The 18791-nt window shown below is 37.4% G+C and overlaps 1 protein-coding gene across 7 annotated transcripts in view; it reads right to left on the bottom strand.

The window, feature by feature from the left end:
• Positions 1-18791, bottom strand: part of PTPRQ (protein tyrosine phosphatase receptor type Q) — a 138406-nt gene that overhangs the window by 54545 nt on the left and 65070 nt on the right. For all 7 annotated transcript variants that reach the window (XM_083819710.1, XM_083819707.1, XM_083819711.1 and 4 more), the window contains 6 exons: positions 13655-13820; positions 12891-13181; positions 12293-12568; positions 11357-11508; positions 8266-8407; positions 6091-6360 (listed from right to left, as the gene is read on the bottom strand). In XM_083819710.1, coding sequence (XP_083675836.1) covers positions 6091-6360; positions 8266-8407; positions 11357-11508; positions 12293-12568; positions 12891-13181; positions 13655-13820 — 1297 coding nt within the window. The remainder of the gene's footprint in view (positions 1-6090; positions 6361-8265; positions 8408-11356; positions 11509-12292; positions 12569-12890; positions 13182-13654; positions 13821-18791) is intronic.

The raw sequence follows: 18791 nt of genomic DNA, 5'->3' as shown, positions 1-18791 counted from the left end.
CCTTCTCAAGGAGAGTATTCTGGTCTCCCAGTTTCAACAGGGTTGATGCTATTTTAAAGACCTGAGAACTGACGATGCTGTAGTAAAGGCAGAAAAGATGCTTGGCTGTTTGACAGAACTACAAATTGTTTCAGGAAAAATAACAGTGGCTGTGATTTGTGGGTTCTCACACACCACTACGGTCTAATAATGCCAGCCTCTTCGAGCTCTCCATGTACCTGGTGGGAAGAGACAAACTCCCAGAGAGTAGGGGAAAGAAAGGAAGGGAAGAAAAACTGTTTCTCTTTCCATTTGTTACCTAGAGAAGGGTCCTTTTTCCCACTAACTACAGGGGGATCCCATAAAAATTCTTCTCACAAGGCTGGAGATAATCTCTGTGATTACCCCAGTGAGTAATACTACAGCAAACCCACCATTTTGAAAGATAAGATTGCAGGTATAAACACAACAGATATATTAGACAGACTTCTTACATACAAAAGCATTTATTTCTATTTTATGTCACTTTTTTTTTTTCCCCGGTTTACTAAGACACATATATGCAAACTATTTCTAACCTACAAAAAACCTACTCAGTAGAAGACACAGGAAATTTTTCTGTGCCAGCACCTAGACAGATTTTTAAAAGGGAATCAGAGCCTTAAAATCAGCTTAAAATCTAGTTCATTTTATCTCATTTCTTGAATGGAAAAATGAATTGTAAATGTGATCTTTGTTAGAGCAAATGAAAAGCTGAGATCTGAATCTGGAGTAAATCACAAGGGTGCTGTGAGGGCCACAGTGAGGAGCAGTGACACCCAGTGGCACAGTCTCTTTTGCACTTGATGACTGTGTTCGACGAGACAATTTCAAGACAACTATGCTATTGGGTTACAGATACAAAGAGGATTACAATTACTCCAGCATGGAGAATCAGATTTCCATTCCTCAGGAATGACTAAAATTCCCCCAACTTCTTCCCTCCACAGATGGTACTGATTTGAACAAACCATTCCATGCTTCCTAGAGTAATCATGCAGCTTGTTTAAATTTTCTAAACATGACTCAACTATGATGAAGTGATCACTGTTCACACTAAAAGCAACTGAAGCCAAAAATTGTATCTGTGAATTATTCTTTCAGATTAAATTGGAACTATAACAAAGACTTATCTATCTGCTCTAAGATACTCCCACATTGTTACGAGCCTAAAAGAAACTATTATTCTTCCTGACTTCCAGAAAGGTGCATTTAAAGAAAAAAACCCTGAAAAGATGTGCTTGGGGTGGTCTAGGTCACAAATTGTCTGTGTCTGTATCCTGATTACTTTGTGGGAATTCTAGTGCTAATCACATATTTAAATTCCCTGGGAATCATGGGTAGGATCCCTTAAGTTCGTCATCATTCAGCCAACAGTCTTTCCCTATCCAATTATATTGCATTTGCTATAATTCATTTACCTTTGGGTGTAAGGAGGTTTTCAAAGTCTGTAATTTTTGGTGCAATGTACTCTATAGTTTTCAATTTAATAGCTTTTAATTCAGCTTCTGAAAGCCAGCCAGGACGCCGGCGGAGAGGCTGGCTGTGAAATGCTGGTAATTCCGTTTCTGGATAGGAGGAGGAATTAGGTGTTTTCAGGTTCATCCACCATTGTTCACATGATGGCCAAACTCCAAGGAAAAGTGCCCGGAGCCAGATCCACATGGGATTTTAAGCTCCTAAAACCTATTTACGTGCCTGAACTCCTACTGAAGTTGACAGGAAGTTAAGCACCTAAATATAAGTTACTTTCACAGATCTTGGCCCCAGTTCCCTATGCTCGTCTGGCTGCAATGCTAATCAGCCCTTCCAAAGTTGGCAGACTGCTCTGAGATTAACTTTGTATTTGAGAACCTAAATGAAAGGAAATTCCTGGTAGAAAAGGCACCTGACTGTACAAAGAAGACTCGGGTAAGTTGAACTGGGCCAGTGGAACTAGTATAAAGCAACAGAAACACTTGGTAGAAAAAATCTTATTTGCAATGCAAAGATAACCTAAGGGCAGCAAAGGACACAGAAAAAAATCTACTGAGAAAAGAGAGCAGTTACGGCTTTCCATAAAGACTTCTGTGGAAAGCAAAGACTACAGCTGCGCGGGCCGGGAACAGAAGACAGTAATATGATATGGCATAGTTCCTAACGAAGTTAATAAAAAAACTCTGCCTACAGAACAGCTGCTTGTAGCTGGAGTTTGGATTAAAAGAACAGCGGCAGCCTAGAAGTCTGTTGGGTGGTATTAAGAGTATCAACAGGAGGAAAGTGAAGAACAAAGTAGAACAGATAGCAGTGGGCACACAATGAAATAATATTCAGAAAATTGAGGTATTGGAAAAGCAGATTAATATTCCATATTGCTTATCTCTATTAATTTTTGAAAGCTTTGTTACCCAAAGGAGTTTCCTGGGTTAAGCTGATATCCCTGATGATACTAAATACTACTCTAGTATGGACTGCTAACTCCTTGTGAGATAAAGTCCTGCTTGGTATGAACAAGGACATTGCAAATAGGTCCCAGATGATTTTACTAACATAAAAATGTAAAAAACTGTAGACTATTTTTCCCATGACTTGGGACTGATACTATCAGACATGCTTTAAAGGAAATTGCACAGTTGAGAACACGTTTTAAAAAAGCCTCCTTGAACTAGACCTCTGAGTCCCTAGCACGTTAGAAAATTCAGTATCTAACTGTGGGGTCTAAGAAATGAAAGATCAAGTCTTACATATCTAAGGATAAATGCACACCTTGAAACTAAGCTTAGAAAAGTAGTGAATAACTATCAATATTCTTGAGTCTTAAATCAAGAATGCCAAGCTTACCAACAAACTGGACTACTGTCTACTTTTCAGTAAACAACGTATTTGACCTCAAAATGCTTTCAACATCAGCTTTGTATGTATATCTCGCCACCATTTCTTTTATGTTCTGAGTTGACCTAGTCCTTACAAAAAAAGTTCTTTCATCCTACACTATATGATTCCTCTATTCTTATCCAACTTATAAAAATAACATCAATGCAATTTCATTAGCAGCCACCAACTGATCACTTCATTTGTCTAGTGAAGACCTGCCATCAACATCAAAGCCATTAACTTACATTTGGAGATATCAACTAATGAGAAAATCTAAAAAAAGATCCACACTATTAGGAAAGTAGACATCTGGAAAAGAAAGCAGTTTCAGTCATCTTGGAAAGAAGTGTTTCAAAGATTCTTAGTCATGATTCACCCCATGTTTTTGTGATGCTTCTGCTTTAATACATATTGGAAATGTGAGCTTATAGCACTTTTTGAACATGTGAAACATACTTCTCTTATCTGTAGTAGTGATATGGAACAAAGTTCTTCCATTTTCCATACTGGGGCTCTGCAACAAGTGATTCCTCTGGATAACCAGGCCAAAACACTGCACTTCCACATCATGCTTGGGACCCTCAGGACTGCTTTAAGGTACTGACTTAAACGATTCTTTCACTGCATTATGGGCATCTGTAGTTCTCTTTACAAGTTAATGAAGAAATTCATGCAACCCCAGCTCCTAGAGCTGCCATGTCCTATGAAAAGAATATATGGTGGTAGAAACAAACCATTTATTTGGGTATGAAGAAGGTTTTAAGCCCATGCTACATTTTGTGTTCCTCACAAGCCTAAATGAGAAAGGTGACCACATTTCCTAGTAGGCACCTCCAACTCAGAGGTACAAAACCAGAATCTTTATAGGTTCACTTATTCAGAGAATAAACATGTTTTAGCACAAGTAACAACAAATGATGATATTTTGCCAGCTCCACACCAGAAGACCTAAGAAACTTTCCTATTACCAACCCTTTCAGGCATTCCTCTTTTTCATCCACAAAGCATACGTCTGTGTACAACTACAACTTAGCATAGGCCAGCAAAATTAAGCTCAGATTAAATTAAAAAAAGTTTCATGGACAATTTCCTAGAAATATTTCATTTAAATGGAAGTTATGAATGAATCTCTGTTTAGCAGAAAACAAATAGTAAGGACTGTAACCATAGTACAATGTGGTCCTCAACCTGTTCCAAGATTCTGTGTTCAGTTATAATATTAAATAGGACCAGTAGTAATGAGAGAAAAATTACTCTGCACATGTTAATTTTATGATCAATACAGTTAATATTTTCAGAGAATAATAAGAAGTACAAGAAATATCTAAATTTTAAAAAATTGACAGCAGCTGCAGTTTTCTTTTGGTTATTTATACTTTGAACCCTCCAAGCGGCTTTTAATTCTTTTACTTTTATTCTTAACTGAATGGCTATTACACTAGCCCCAGACTTCTGAGCTACCTGAAGCTGCACAGCTTTACTGTCTTTCTGAGAACTATCCTAACAATTTATGGATCTTTTTCCCTTCTAAAAATTCACTCAACCCTAATGAAATTTAATTTTAATGTATGCATTTTCTTGAAAATAATCCAAGGGTAGCTATTCAGTCATAACTTTCCAAATCATTTTTGCATGTGTGCTTGCTATATTGTCTTTCAAATATCGCATGATATTTTTAAACACAAAGTAACATTACCACTACAAAGTTGACAGTTTTTGTAACATACTGCAGCCTGGCAGAAGTGGTTTACCATGACAATGGAGCTAGATTAGACACAAAATACTACTAATCTCCTCATAAATTTAATCTTTATGATTCATGTTTAATTTTACCCAGTTATGAACAAAATTACCTAAAAAAAAAAAAGAAGTCAAATAATCTTGGTAAGAATGCAAAGGTCAAACACTATGCAGTGAGACACTGAGCCAAATTCGATTTCACTTTATGTCAGAAATAAATGCATTGTCAGTGACTCAGTGCTGGCTACATATTCTGTGACTAATCTTAGACCACCATAAATAAGAAGCTGACAACAGCTATAAAACTGTTTCCATTCCCAACCATGAATCTCCAATTCCTAGTAGCCAGTCACCACAAAACAATTCATGCAAACACACAGTAAAGGAAATGTCCTAATAATAACTAGTTTGCTGTAAATATGACTAAGCAACAACCTGTAAGCCAAATACTAAAACAGCAAGAAAGAGTTTGTGCAGTGTATGTACCAAAAAAAAAAACACAAAAAAACAAAAGACGTGTTGTAGTATAAACCCTTCACTCAGGCAACTCTTAGTGATAAGATACATCAGCCACGTATTGTTAGAAAATAAAGTCTGTTTGTTTTTGTTTTATTTTCTCCTGCTAGTACAACTCTACATAATGTAGACCACAACAGGCTAGTAGTTTGTCTTTCAATCTCATGGCTAATACCACTTCCACAGTTTTTCCAGGCTTTCCTCAAGCACTAATTAACATCCAACCCCAAATTCCTCAGAAATTGCAACAACTAACTTTCACAGGTGCCAGGCTTCTTTGACACTACCAGCAGCCTTTCTCCACTTTCCATGAAGTAGGCAACCCAGGAAGCCTCCTGTTCTCATCTGTACCAGAGGGTAAAATGCCTCCTATAAACCTGTCTCCAAAACTTTCTGGTTTTGGACGAGTCCAGTTTTAATCAGGCATTGGTTTGCCAGTCTGGGCACCCATCCCCAGTTTCAGTCTTACTGTAGCTCTCAGTCAGGACTGACTTTTCACCATCCAAAGGGTGGAGAGATACAACTGCAATTCAGAAGTGTTCTTAGGTGCATGCTCACATGCATCCATGTTCAGCGCAGCAGTTAACCTCAGTACATATTTCCAGCTACTGCTGTAAGATATAAGCGTGGTTATCTCTAATATTTAAAAACACTTCCTTCAAAAAAGGATTTTGAACCCTGTCAATGGACAGAAGTTTCTGAGCTAACAAGAGGAAAGATGACCCAGATAGAGTTCATAAATCTCCAATAAGCCAGAAAGGATGGGACCCACTGTATTCTAAAAAAGGAGAAAGAGGAAGCCCTGTTTCTTCCCTTCCACTATTAGAATCAAGTTTAGAAAAAAAAAAAAAAAAAAAAAAGAGAAGGATTTAGCTGCCTGTAGTGAAGCAGGTATTTTGGGCCTGCTTGCCTCTTGGTTATCACTTAAATTAAACAAAAGAATTAGCTTCAGTAATCTGTTACCTCTTTCTGGAAGTGTACTGGCATTACATATCTGTTCTTCACCATCACCAGCAGATGTTGCAGCTTTTATTTTAAAATGGTAAGAAATATTAGAAAGCAGATTTCTAAAAATATGCAGCGTATCATAAGATGAAAAATTTGTAGAACTTCCTTCAACTGTTACGATGTAATGAGTAATCACACCGTTGGATGAAGCAGGGGGGTCCCATTGCACTAGGATCGATTGCCAACTCATTGCAATACAGCGAACATTCTGGACAACATCTGGGACTTAAAAGATACACATACACCAGAGGTTAGTATTCCCACACAATTGAAATTGTACTCACAGAACAATATCATTGGAGAAGCAGCCATAATATCAAAGACAGGGTTAAACATTCCAGAGGCAGACAAATAGATATTGTAATAAAAATGTGTTGAAAGAACAAAAATATGTCTTTGTCCTTATTATATGGTTCATTTCTGAACAGCATGAACATGAGTGACGCAAGTACTTGACACAGAAGAGGCCATCTATCTGTCTTTTTCCTTGTTGTGTACTCCAGTTTTATTTTCTCATCTTGTATTTCCCTACGTTTTTGTAATCAAAATGTAGTAGAACATACACAGTAGTGTGAAACTCATACACTCCACAATAGCATCAACAGCAGAAATTTCTTTTGTCTTTTAGCTCTGTTTCTTTTAGACACTGAATCATCTCTCTCTGTCCTTTCAGCTGAGGCATGACCTGCATATAAGTCACTATGCAGGCTTCAGAGCTTCCATATCAATGCTATTACCTTATTGCTCCCCACCTCCTTGCTGGTTCTAGTAGGAGAAATTTTAAATGCTTATAAAAATTTAATAAAAGGTATCAAATATTAAACTCATGCTTAAAATAGAGCATTTACATGTGAACAACTGATTAAATAGAACAATGAATTGTATCTCAGAAAAGGCTAAATTGCTGGCTGTACCAGCTAAGAGAAAGTGAATACATAATGAGGGGTGGCCCCACCTATCTCCTCTACTGAAACACGTCCAGGAATCCATAAAATAGTGAAAGAACTGTTACTGAGGAAACAGATATAAAGGGAAACATGTTAACTATCACTGCACAAAGGTAGATGAATCTCTTTAAAACGATTGTCTTTTCAGTTTGAAGAATAGTCTTTTCACAAAATCTGAGAAAAAGATTAAAAATGGCTAGACCACACTTCCATGGGCAATGTCTTTCCAGCACTCCTGGAGTAAGTACCAGGGGAATGGACTGTCAGTGATGGAATGAGACAACTGAGGGGTGACTGTGGCTCTTGGGCAGCACAGCCTCCACCTGCAGGGATCCAACAGCCAACGTGAACCAGTTTAGTGATGGTCCAGATTTTTCATGGTGTTCTAACAGCTGGCTACAATAAACAGCATTTTTTCTTTTTCCAAAACTGATGTTTTATCAGCTCTGGAAATAATATTTCACTGGAAGTGTGATCTTGAAAAATCACAGTCACCATCTGGAACCTTTTGATATTTTCTCTACTTCCTTTGCTATCAGTGCAAGGGAACTTGGGAGATCAGACATGGCCCTCTATCCAAACCCAGTCCTCTGGTTTTGACAGCACTTGTACAGTAGAACAGCATGGCACATGACAAAATTCCACGTAATTAATTAACTAGATCAGTTATATTGCACAGCCCTCCCCACTTGTAAGGAAGAACAAGATGTAACAAATTATGTATTTAATTAGAGACTTGTTACCCTTTCTAAAATAAATAATAACAAATTTTTAAAAATTACATTTGTTTAATAGAATTTCTAGTTCATTTGCCAATCTTTTGTCCAGTTTTTTTGGTACTGCTAAAGTTTCAGTTATTTCCACAGGGATCTGAATTACTGCTTTGATCTGCAAAGTCTGATATCTATCTAATTTTCCTCCCTTTATCTGTGATGCTGTTAAAAGAATTATAGTAGTCATATAAGCCTCTCATTTCAGATGAGGACATTTCTAATTCTACACTTCCAACATCAAACCCAGTCTACTCGGTACAATAGGAATGGGAATTGGTGCTACACAAGCAGAAGACAATGAGATAGTGTTACATTACGCTTTCTTTGGAGAGAAGAGGAAGGCTGCTGTTCAGTAATACAAGGAAAATTTACACAAACAAAACTGCAGCTCACAAAAAGTCACGTCTAACCTGATTCCATCGTTGTAAATTGGACAGCATGACTGAACAGATTGCCGTTCCCAAGTCTGGTAAATGCAGATACACTGATAAAGTAAGTGCTGAACGGTTCTAATCCAACAAGGTTTGCCTCATTGTCTGAACCTGAAACATTCTTAAAGAGGAAAAATTATTAGTACACAATTAATCTTTTTGAACATTGTGGGCCTCACCTTGAACATGCTGAAAAGAAGAGATTTAGAGCTACAGTCTTGCTATAGTTTTGCTACAGGTTGTTTAGAGCTATAGTTTTTCCTCTTCTACTCTCAGTAGCTTTCAGTCAGACAAAGTAGTCCCTGCGCTCAACTAAAAGGAATGCAGGGTCAAATTCTTCCTTCCCTTTCTCCTCTCCCTCTTTCAATGTAGCTTGTGAGGAAGATATGCCAAAGGATGGTATCATAATTACATAGCATTTTTAGAACAGATTAACTCCACGTATGTCTTTTTTTCACCAATACTGAGAACTCTTGTTACCTCCACACCACCTTATCAACCCCCTCTCACCTTCTGCTTTCTTACTACATGTCTTCAATGGAAAAGGTCATGGGTCATAGCTCAACATTTCCTTCGCTTTACCTGAGTCAGACACATGGACTGATGAAGAGCTAAAACCCACAGTTTGGTTCCTCATAGCAGTTTTTCAGAGAATCACAGAATGGTTAAGGTTGGAAGGGACCTCCAGAGGTCATCTCGTCCAATCCCCCTGCTCAAGCAGAGCCACCTACAGCAGGTTGTCCACGACCATATCCAGACAGCTTTTGAAGATCTCCAAGGAAGGAGATACCTCCCTGGGCAGCCTGTGCCAGTGCTCCATCACCTGCACAGTGAAGACATGCTTCCTAATGTTTAGACGGAACCTCCTGTGTTCCAGTTTGTGCCCATTGCCGCTTGTCCTTGCACTGGGCACCACTGATAAGAGCCTGGTTCTGTCCTTTTTGCACCCTCCCCTCAGGTATTTATACACATTGACAAGATCCCCTGTGAGACTCCTCCAGGCTGAGGAGTCCCAGCTCTCTCATCCTCTCCTCATAGGAGAAATGCTGCAGTCCCTTTGTCATCTTAGTGGCCCTCTGCTGGACTCTTTCCAGTAAGTCCAAGTCTCCCTTGTACTGGGGGACCCAGAGCTGGACACAACGCTCCAGGTATGGCCTCACCAGTGCCAAACAGACAAGAAGGATCACCTCCCTCAACCTGCTGGCAATACTTTTGGCCACCATTAGATTATTTTGCAGCAAGGGCACACTGCTGGCTCATGTAAAACTTGGTGTCTGCCAGGACTCCTACGTCCTTTCCTGTAAAGCTCCTTTGCAAGTGGGTGGTCCCCAGAATGTCCTGGTGCCTAGAGTTGTTCCTCTCCAGGTGCAGGACTCTGCATTTCTCCATGTTGAACTTCATGAGACCCTTGTCAGGCCACCTCTCCACCCTGTCAAAGTCTCTCTGGATGGCAGCACAGCCCTCTCGTGAGTCAGCCATTCCATCCACTTTCATGCCATCCACAAATTTACTGAGGGTATCCCATCGTCCAGATCATTAATGAAGATAAGCAGGACTGAACCCAGTACTGACCCTTAGGGCACTCTGCTTACTGGCCTCCAACTAGACTTTGCACCACTGAACCCTATCCTCCTGGTCCAGCAGTTCAGTCAGTTTTCAGTCCCCTTCACTGTCTGCTTATCCAGCCCTTACTTCAATGGCTTCTCTAACAGGGTCTTATGGGGGACACAGAGCATTCAAGTAATATTTTGTGCATGTTTTGAAAGGACTCTAATAGCAGCAGGGAGAGAGCTAAACTTCAGCAAGAAAACCTGGCGAGCATTTTGTGGGATTCACATCATCAGGGAATTATGGTGACTAACTTCAATATTTCTAAATAAATTGCTCTGCCTCTCTCACTGCCACAATCTAAATCCAGTTTCTTGGCCACTACATTACATAACATGAAGAAACATTACTTTATATAACAGGAAGAAACTTGGAGCTCAGCAGATGTATTCAAATACTGCTGCCAGTTTCTGTAATCTGATTTGGTTTAAGTCTGCCACAGATAGACCATGGCCTTCTTTGGTGGCCTTCATGAGCTCTCAAAGAACATGATTCCAAAGGCAGCTCTCTATAAAGAGCTCTCTTCCTCTTCCATATCTGCATTCTGTCCCCCCTCCTCCAAAGACCGTGGAAGAATCTGGATCATGACAGCCCTTCATTCACCATGGGGAACAGACTGCAAAGACTGCACAGCAGGCCACCTCATGGGGAATGACTACTGCAATGGATAAGCTTAACAACAGCACAAGCACTTCCCTTGCATGCTAAGTCTCTGGAACTGGTGAGGGAGTTTGTCAACACAGTATCACAGTGTACCTCACACTGTATGTCTTAAGCTCATAGCTGACTGCAGCAATGCCTTTTCACTGTAACTTTTAGCCATGTCTCAGGTGAACAGAACTCACTATTTAGTTTCTAAACCTGAGATGCAATCCTGGTCTCACTTGCTGCCCTTACAGTTCATGGCACATATTTGATGCCATGCCAGCAACCAGACATAAATGCCTTGACCAATTTCTACATCTAATTTTATAGCTTCTATTTCAGTTAAAATTTATTCTGTTACTCTGTAAAACAAACAAACAAACAAACAAAAAATGCAAACCTCTAAACATTTTAAAACTATTTTTCAAGATGACAAGAAATTTCTTTCCTTCCTTTTTAATCTTGGAAGCCCACAGATACTAGATGGCTACACATAGGCAGATACAAGTCACTTCTGTCATTTTCTAACAACAAACTTACAATGAAATATGAACTAAAGATTAATAAAGCTCATCATTAATGGAATATTAGAAGCTGAAAACAAATTAAGATGTAGACATTTTTCTATCTAATTTTAAAAATTGAGTTATAGACATTGTGGGATGGTAAGTAAGCTGTCTTAAAAAAGAATTTATAGGAGCTCCATAATTCTAGGAGCATAAGAGACATTTAAAGCATTTGTCATAAATGTTGTTTGTAAAACATTAAAAAAGCATTTATCTGCCAAAGAAATTAAACACAAATATTACAAACATACCTGATAAAATATTTTTTCAGTGTTGTTTTGATAAATCTTAAAATTATATCTCATAATAACACCATTTGGCTGAGGACTTGGATCCCATTTTAGCCACACAGAATCTGAAGTGTAATTGGTAATGGTCAAATTCTGGGGTGGAGCTAATGGCACTGCAAAAAAGAAATGCTCTTGACTTACAAATTACAAATAAACCAGGCAAAACCAAACATAGCAGCAGAACATATGAACATTTGTTACTATTTCAATCTGAACTCAACAAAACAGCACTTCATTTCTATCTTTTTGTTTGTTTCTTTCTTTTTGAAAAGAAACAAATTCCATTAACCAGGAATATGTTTAGTCAGCAAGGGATCTTCTCAGATACCTACGAAAGCTATTTGTCACTTAAACAGGCCCATTGTCAGAGCTAAGACACTTAAAAAGTCATAGTACACATATCTTGGAATTAAATATATTTCACTTCCTAAAGCTTATAGTGAGCACAACTCAATATATATCTACAAGAGAACATCATTTACCACACAGGTGGGAGGAGGTCCATGTAAGGGTGACCTGAAAGAATGTCGGAAATGTTTTCATGTTTTGTATTTTTTTAATTATGTACATAGGAGAGAAGAAGAGGAAGGTATTGTTGTTTGCTTCAAAATCCCTGACACTTCGCCAACTGATGAATTCCAAAGGAAAAAACATTCTTTCTTGGAGCTTTGTAATCCTTTGCAGAACATGACCACCTCTGGCACACTGTGATTGGAGGAGGATAACTCAGAAAAGACTTCTCTTCTAGTGTTTCTTTCTTCTGAGAGCTCTTCACACAAGACCAATAGAAAATGAATCTTTAACCTTGACTCTTTCAATGTGTGATGTTCAGATTTAAATCAGATGCCATATCATAGGGACAAAATTTCAAAGTTGGTTACAATTGCGTTTGCTCACCTGACTCATCTGTGTAGAACAGAAGCATGGAAGATGGACCGGATCCTTTTATAGTTCTTGCAGCTGTGTAAATACTGTATAATGTGAATGGTACAAGGTCTTCCAAAATGATGAAATTATTGGTGGTAGAGAATGAGATATTCCTTTCTGGCCCAAACAAATTTAAATCATAACTTATTATAACACCACTTGGCTTAACAGGAGGGTCCCATGAAAGCATAACTGAGGTAGTTGAGAGATTTGAAAATTTTTTGATTATAGGTGCTGATTCTGGGACTACACAAATAAATAAGAAAGAGAAAAACAAGGATAACCTCAGAAAAATATGAGTTATAATGAAAAATGTGTTTTACTTATATTAGCTAGTTTAGTCTTAGTTGAAATTGTGCTCTGAGCAGAAAATTCTATTTCACGGTCTCAACACAGAAATGTGTAGCAGTTGTTTGTGTTATTGTATCTCTCACACACACACACTCTCACACACACAAAGTTTTAAGTAAAATGAGAAAGATAAACTATTTTTTTTCTTTCTAAAAGAGAAACATTTTGCTTTTTCTACATTTCCTTATGAATGAATAAAAACTATTCTTAAACTTACCATCTTCATCAGTTCTTATATGCAGACTTAGAGCATGCAGTTCAGAAGATCCTTTATCAGTGGCTGGTGTGATTTTCAGAATGTAATCAGTGTATTTCTCCAGATTGTCAAAAATGATGCTTGTGTTGTAAGTAAGGAAAGACAATATCTTATTGGTTCCCAGTTGCAATAAACTTAGAGAAACATGAAAGAAGACTAAACCATTTGGCTGGGATGGTGGAAGCCAGCTTACATTTACAGAAGATGAGGAAATATTTTGATAGACCAGCTTTTCAACAGAACCATCTGGGACTATGAGAGATAAACAAAACAAATGCATGGATTACAATACTAAAGAATCCAAAACCAAAACAGATATGCATGCCCGAAGTATGATTGTTTTATAAATCTTATCTGTAAAACTAAATATTTTGTACAATTTTTTTTAAATGATTTTTTTTAATACCAAAACCAAAATATTTTGATAGTATATATGAATAACCATCTACATTACATTTGACTTTTGAAAGAGCCTTAATGATGGTTTAATACAATATTCTTATTGCTTGCATCCAAAGTAGAAGCTTGAGAACTATATTCTCTGTATTACAAAGCAGAGTCAAATCAAAATGTCTTTCATGCAAAGGAAAATGAAAAACAACATTTACTGGATTTTTTTTTTTAGCTTTGCCATCTTAACAGTAAAATCATTTTAAAATTAGAGAATATTTAATAAATAGAAACATTGATATACATTGTAACATTTAAAAAAGTTATTCACTTACTATCCTGATCTGTATACACATCTATTATTTCACTGGTTTTGTTTCCATCCCCAAAAGCTGTGCTTGCAGTTACCCAGAGAGTATAATGGCTGTATTTGGCCAAGTCATGCAGAACTGCAGAATGGGACATATTGACATCGCTGTAGTTACCAGAACTTGTGAAATTCTGAAGGAAAAAATAAATAAATAAATAAATAAATATATTGTCATTGAACATAAATATTACTTATTCATTGACTTCTCATTCAGCTATCACCACCACCAAGACAGATGATTCACCAGATCACTCAAGAGACATAAATATATACTTTGACTACTAATAGGTCCTGATTTTTCTGAAATAATCAAGTTATTTATTGTATGCTATTACTCCTTGTACACACTACCTAATTGGCTCATCCTGTCATTTGTAGCTGTTGAATGACAATCGACCTCTTTTTAAATCACATTAAATATGTAATATTGCAATGGGTTTATCCATATAGCAACAGGAAAACAACAAAAAATCTGCTAATGAGCACACTTGATTGTCTTGTTTGATCTGCATAAAGCGAATCAAAGCACTTCTCTCACTTTGCTCCTTTTTTTAGGAGAGTAGATCTTATAATTGTCTAATTGTCTAACTTTGAATTAAAAGTTTCCAGAGCCAGAGATCTCACTGCAACACTTGATAAACCATTCCTCTGGTTTTCATTAAAAACACGTCATCGATTCTAATACAAACAAATATCGCCAGTGGGTTGTGTTGAACTGAAGGGACCAATGGAATTTTTTTCCTTGTGCAGTTACTTGCTAACAAAAGACAACCACATGAGGACCACATCCTACTTTCTTCCAAACTATATAAAAATTTTCACTAGAACTGTGACTGCTGCAATAGTTTACTGCTTCAGGTCAGACCTGATGAGGAGCCTGTTCTTGTTTGGAATGAACAATTTGGGAAACTGAAAAGAAAAAAATTAACTCAGATTATACCAAAGCTATACCACATAACCAAATCTGTATAATCTCACTGTTTTAAAGGAACGTGACTTAGAAGGCCCACAGCAGTTTGGTTCATGATTTGAAAACTATTGAGAGGTCACAGGCCCCATAAGGAAACTCAGCACCTGTATGGAAGTCAAACTTTTGCTCCGGCTTTGAATTATCAGCATCATTCCTCTCCAGCAGCCACATTGCTCCATTGAGCACGTGGCATCGGCAGCCAAGATGACTGTAATGTTTGCATATTTAAATTGAGAAATACTGTATATAAACACAGGCATATTAAACCCATATACTAAAAAATAGGTTGTTATATCTCTTGAGGAAATTTCCTACTGAAGAAATCAGTGTGATACACTCTACTAAACAGTTGAGTCAACATCTTGAAAATTGATAGTTTGGTATATAATCTTCATGTCTGTCACCGAAATGTACTGATTTCTATATGTAACATGGCATGACCAATTTCTTTGGTTTTTCATACAGGCAAAATTATTTCTGCAGGAAAAAAAAAAAAAAGGCAACACTCATTGATTTCCACGAGATTTTCACACCTATATCTGCAGACCTATTTTTGGCTATGGCTACTAGTGCTCACATAAAATAAGTAAGTAAATAAATTAAATAATAAATTAAATAAGTAAATAAGCCCTTTGTTTTTAGTTTTTGTTGTTGTTGTTGTTTTTTGAATGCAGAACAGAAGCTGCTCAAATTGATGGTATACATTTCCATATCCACTCCTACTAACAGAGCACAGAAACAGAATCCCAGAACCACAGACTTAAAACACACTCACAGGCTTGTCTGAAAGATCTGGTTAGGTCAACATCAGACAAAATATAAAGAAATTCCACCTTAACTTAGACTTTTGTCTAAATATAGATGGACGTTGACACTATCTTCATGTAACTAACTGAAAAATATTGGGAAAAGCTTTGCTTTACACTTGGTAGGGAAAGATACTGGAAATCAAGGATTGAATTCTGAGGAATTTAATTAAATCATCTGATGCTCAAACACGTAACATAAAATGACTTCTGAACCAAATGCATCATTCTACTACTCTCCTGTTATTATTACTATATATTATGAGTAATAATTACTGATTAACAGTAATAGCATCTACTAAGATCTAACAAGGACTTAAAGTATTTCCCTGTGTTTTCAAGGTAAAAATGTCAAAGATACAAGACAAAGTTTTGAGTCTAGATTTATAGAGAGTTTACTGGTATGAACAGCTGAAAACCCAAGCCTTAGTTTAAAAGGCATACCTTTACAATTTAGTCAGCTGCTTGACAGTTACACACTCAGTGAACCAACGTGAAGGCTGTAACAACAGAAGTTTTGGTGGTTCAACAAAAACTTTTTTAAGAGAAAGTCTCCTTACAATGAGGAGCCCAAGGACTGATAACAGAGGACTACCTCAAACTTCCGATATGACAAAATATTAGCAAAGAATGAACACATAATGAAGAGTAAGGGTGAACAGGAAGAGCTGTGTGGGTACAAACTGAGAAAAGATGAAACTTGTACTAATTGTACCCTGGGGACAGAACACTATAGGAAGTTTTAGAATTAACTGTGGCTGCAGATGAAAGCAAACAGCTTAGGATCTTTGGCTACAGCTGAAGAAATTCTTCCTTCTATCCCTTTCTTCATCCATACATGAAAGAAGTTTTGACATAGCAAAGTATCAGATTATTAAAAGCAGCTAAGTGTAAGCAATACAGGCCATGAAAGTGTCAGAAGAAAGTAGTATCTTCTTCACTCTAGGAATCAGCAGAAATTTCCAGTGGCACAAAGCCATAATTAGTTGTATACAGACAATAAATATAGTGTTGCTCTTCTTCACTGTTAACCATTTTCCTCCATTGCTTCTTTCTTTAAGTTCACTGTACTTTAGTGCTATTTTGAGTAAGAATATCACATACTTGACTCTGGTAATTAGGAGAGCACTGACACCATGAGGGCTAATCCAAGCCATCCGTCAATGTAATGTACACTGTTCCAGTACTGATCTAAGTGAAGATACTTGCTTTTTGTAGTCTATACTGTTCTAAGGCCATCTTTTCAAAAATCTCCAGTGTACTTTAGGGAGTCTCACTTTTTCTCTTATATTGATCATATTGGTGAGATAAAATTTTTGCTTGTTAAGTTAATACACTGCATTCCTTGCAACCCTTGTCTTCATTCCAAGGTAGACCAAGCCAAATTTCACTCTGAACTGTGTCCAGTCACGTTCGCTTAGCTTGGCTTCAACAAAAACGTGGTGGTATGGGGGCTGGATGATTTGGGGTCTAATACTCAGTCTCTAGAAGAGCAGCAGGCTTTCTTTCTCTTCTTAAGTTCCTGGTTTCCCTGCCTATTTTGGCAGAGCAGGACAGTTTTAATCTGTTCTGAAACTCCTATGCTGGAGAGGTTTCTCCAAGCATAAATTTATATTAGTAATTAGCACCTTTCCCACTTTCTTTCTAATCAAAACACAGATATAGAGAGATCGAATAAAAGAGTTTATTCAAGTCATTAACATTGTTTATAGATCAATATTTAGCAATAAGGCAATTATTTCCATAAATTCTTTGACTTTTTTTTCCATGGTAAGATTTAGAATAAGGGTAGTATCTGCTTCAAGTATCATGCAAGGAACCACTAAGCAAAACTTGCAAAGCTGCTACTGCAAATAGGAAAAGCTTGAACTGCATGAATCCAGCAGCATGACATAGAAGTGACAAGAACAAGAGCTATAGTGCCATATAGTCTGTGTAGGAAGTGCTCTTGGTCAGAATGTGCATCATCTCTTTACTGCACTGGTGCAGAGTCATGACCATAAACCGAAAAGTAGTATTTTCCCTAGATCTATGACAGAATCTGAAAAATACAGCTGAACTTGAAACTAGTGCAAGCATTGGTTTGTTCTGCTACCTGCTAGCAGCTCTGCCTGGAAGGCATTCAAGTTATCACTGCAGACTACCATTTTGTCTCACTGTATTTCTGGGAATCTTTGTCTTTATTTGATAACGAACAATGTATTTGGCTACCAGTCATCCCTCTCTGACACTTTCTTCTTTTACAGCCTGTCAGCATCCCACAGAAACAGCCCACTCATCTATCAAAATCCTCAAATCTAATCTCCATCACTAAATTTTTCCTTCTGCTGTTCTGTTCTGAATCCCAGGTCTGAGCATCGCAGGCCTTCTGAATGGACAGTCACAGTGTGATTTTTCATGCAGACCTGTAAAGCAAAGAAACTATACATTATTTTTCTGCTCTACGAAGAAGAAAAAAAAAAAGGCAACTCTTTTTCCTCTAAGTTTCTGCATCATGTCAAGGAGTAAACTGCACCCTTTATCTCATGCCTTTTATTTTTTTTCCCCGAACAAAGTACTTTACTCTGCAGCTACCAATTCCCTGATCTTAACAATGTTGTTTATAATAACAGCTTTCTGTTCATTAATATATCTGATAAGTCTGAGAATGTGTGGAGACATGAGAACCTGAGACAACAGAATAGTAATAGTTTTAGTATGATGTTTATATCTATTTCAGATTATGAAAACATTAAAATATGTTAATTTGCTTGAGGTTCTCCAGCTGGGACAGTTTTTCAGGCATCTGTAAGATAAGACTTTAAGGCTTGGACCTCTGCTATTATGTCCTGACAAAGAAGTAGATGAGAAACTAGCAGGGAATGGCTGCCTACAGCAAAGTGTCTGAGAATGGAGGGTTCATAGAAGTGTGAAAAGATCGTCTATGTTTTCTATTCCTCTATTATCATTCCTAAAACTGAAAATACAGTTTGGATATATATGAGTAATGGTGACCTAGATGCAGGAGTATCCAAACAAGTATTATGCCTTTTCAGATGTGTGCAATACAAAACTTACCAACACACCCTGAAATTATATAAATATGCTTCTAAGTTACAGACAGTTCTAAGCCCTGTGTGCGTATGCGCATATATATACACCTGTATGTACATATTACAGATGTTTATATACAAAAATCAGGCTGGCTTTCACACAGGCATTTCTCTGTTGTAAAATGTGTAAATATAAAATATCTGTCAGAAAGAAGTTGGGGAGAGTTGTTTTTTAACTCCTGTTTGAAATGTCTTGCATACACAGGAATGACAAGGAACAGGATAGGAGCATAC

The sequence above is a fragment of the Anser anser genome (genome assembly GCF_964211835.1).
Source record: "Anser anser genome assembly, chromosome: 1".
NCBI lineage: Eukaryota > Metazoa > Chordata > Aves > Anseriformes > Anatidae > Anser > Anser anser.
The sequence above is the reverse complement of the archived record's forward strand: the minus strand, read 5'-3'. Positions and strand labels throughout refer to the sequence as shown.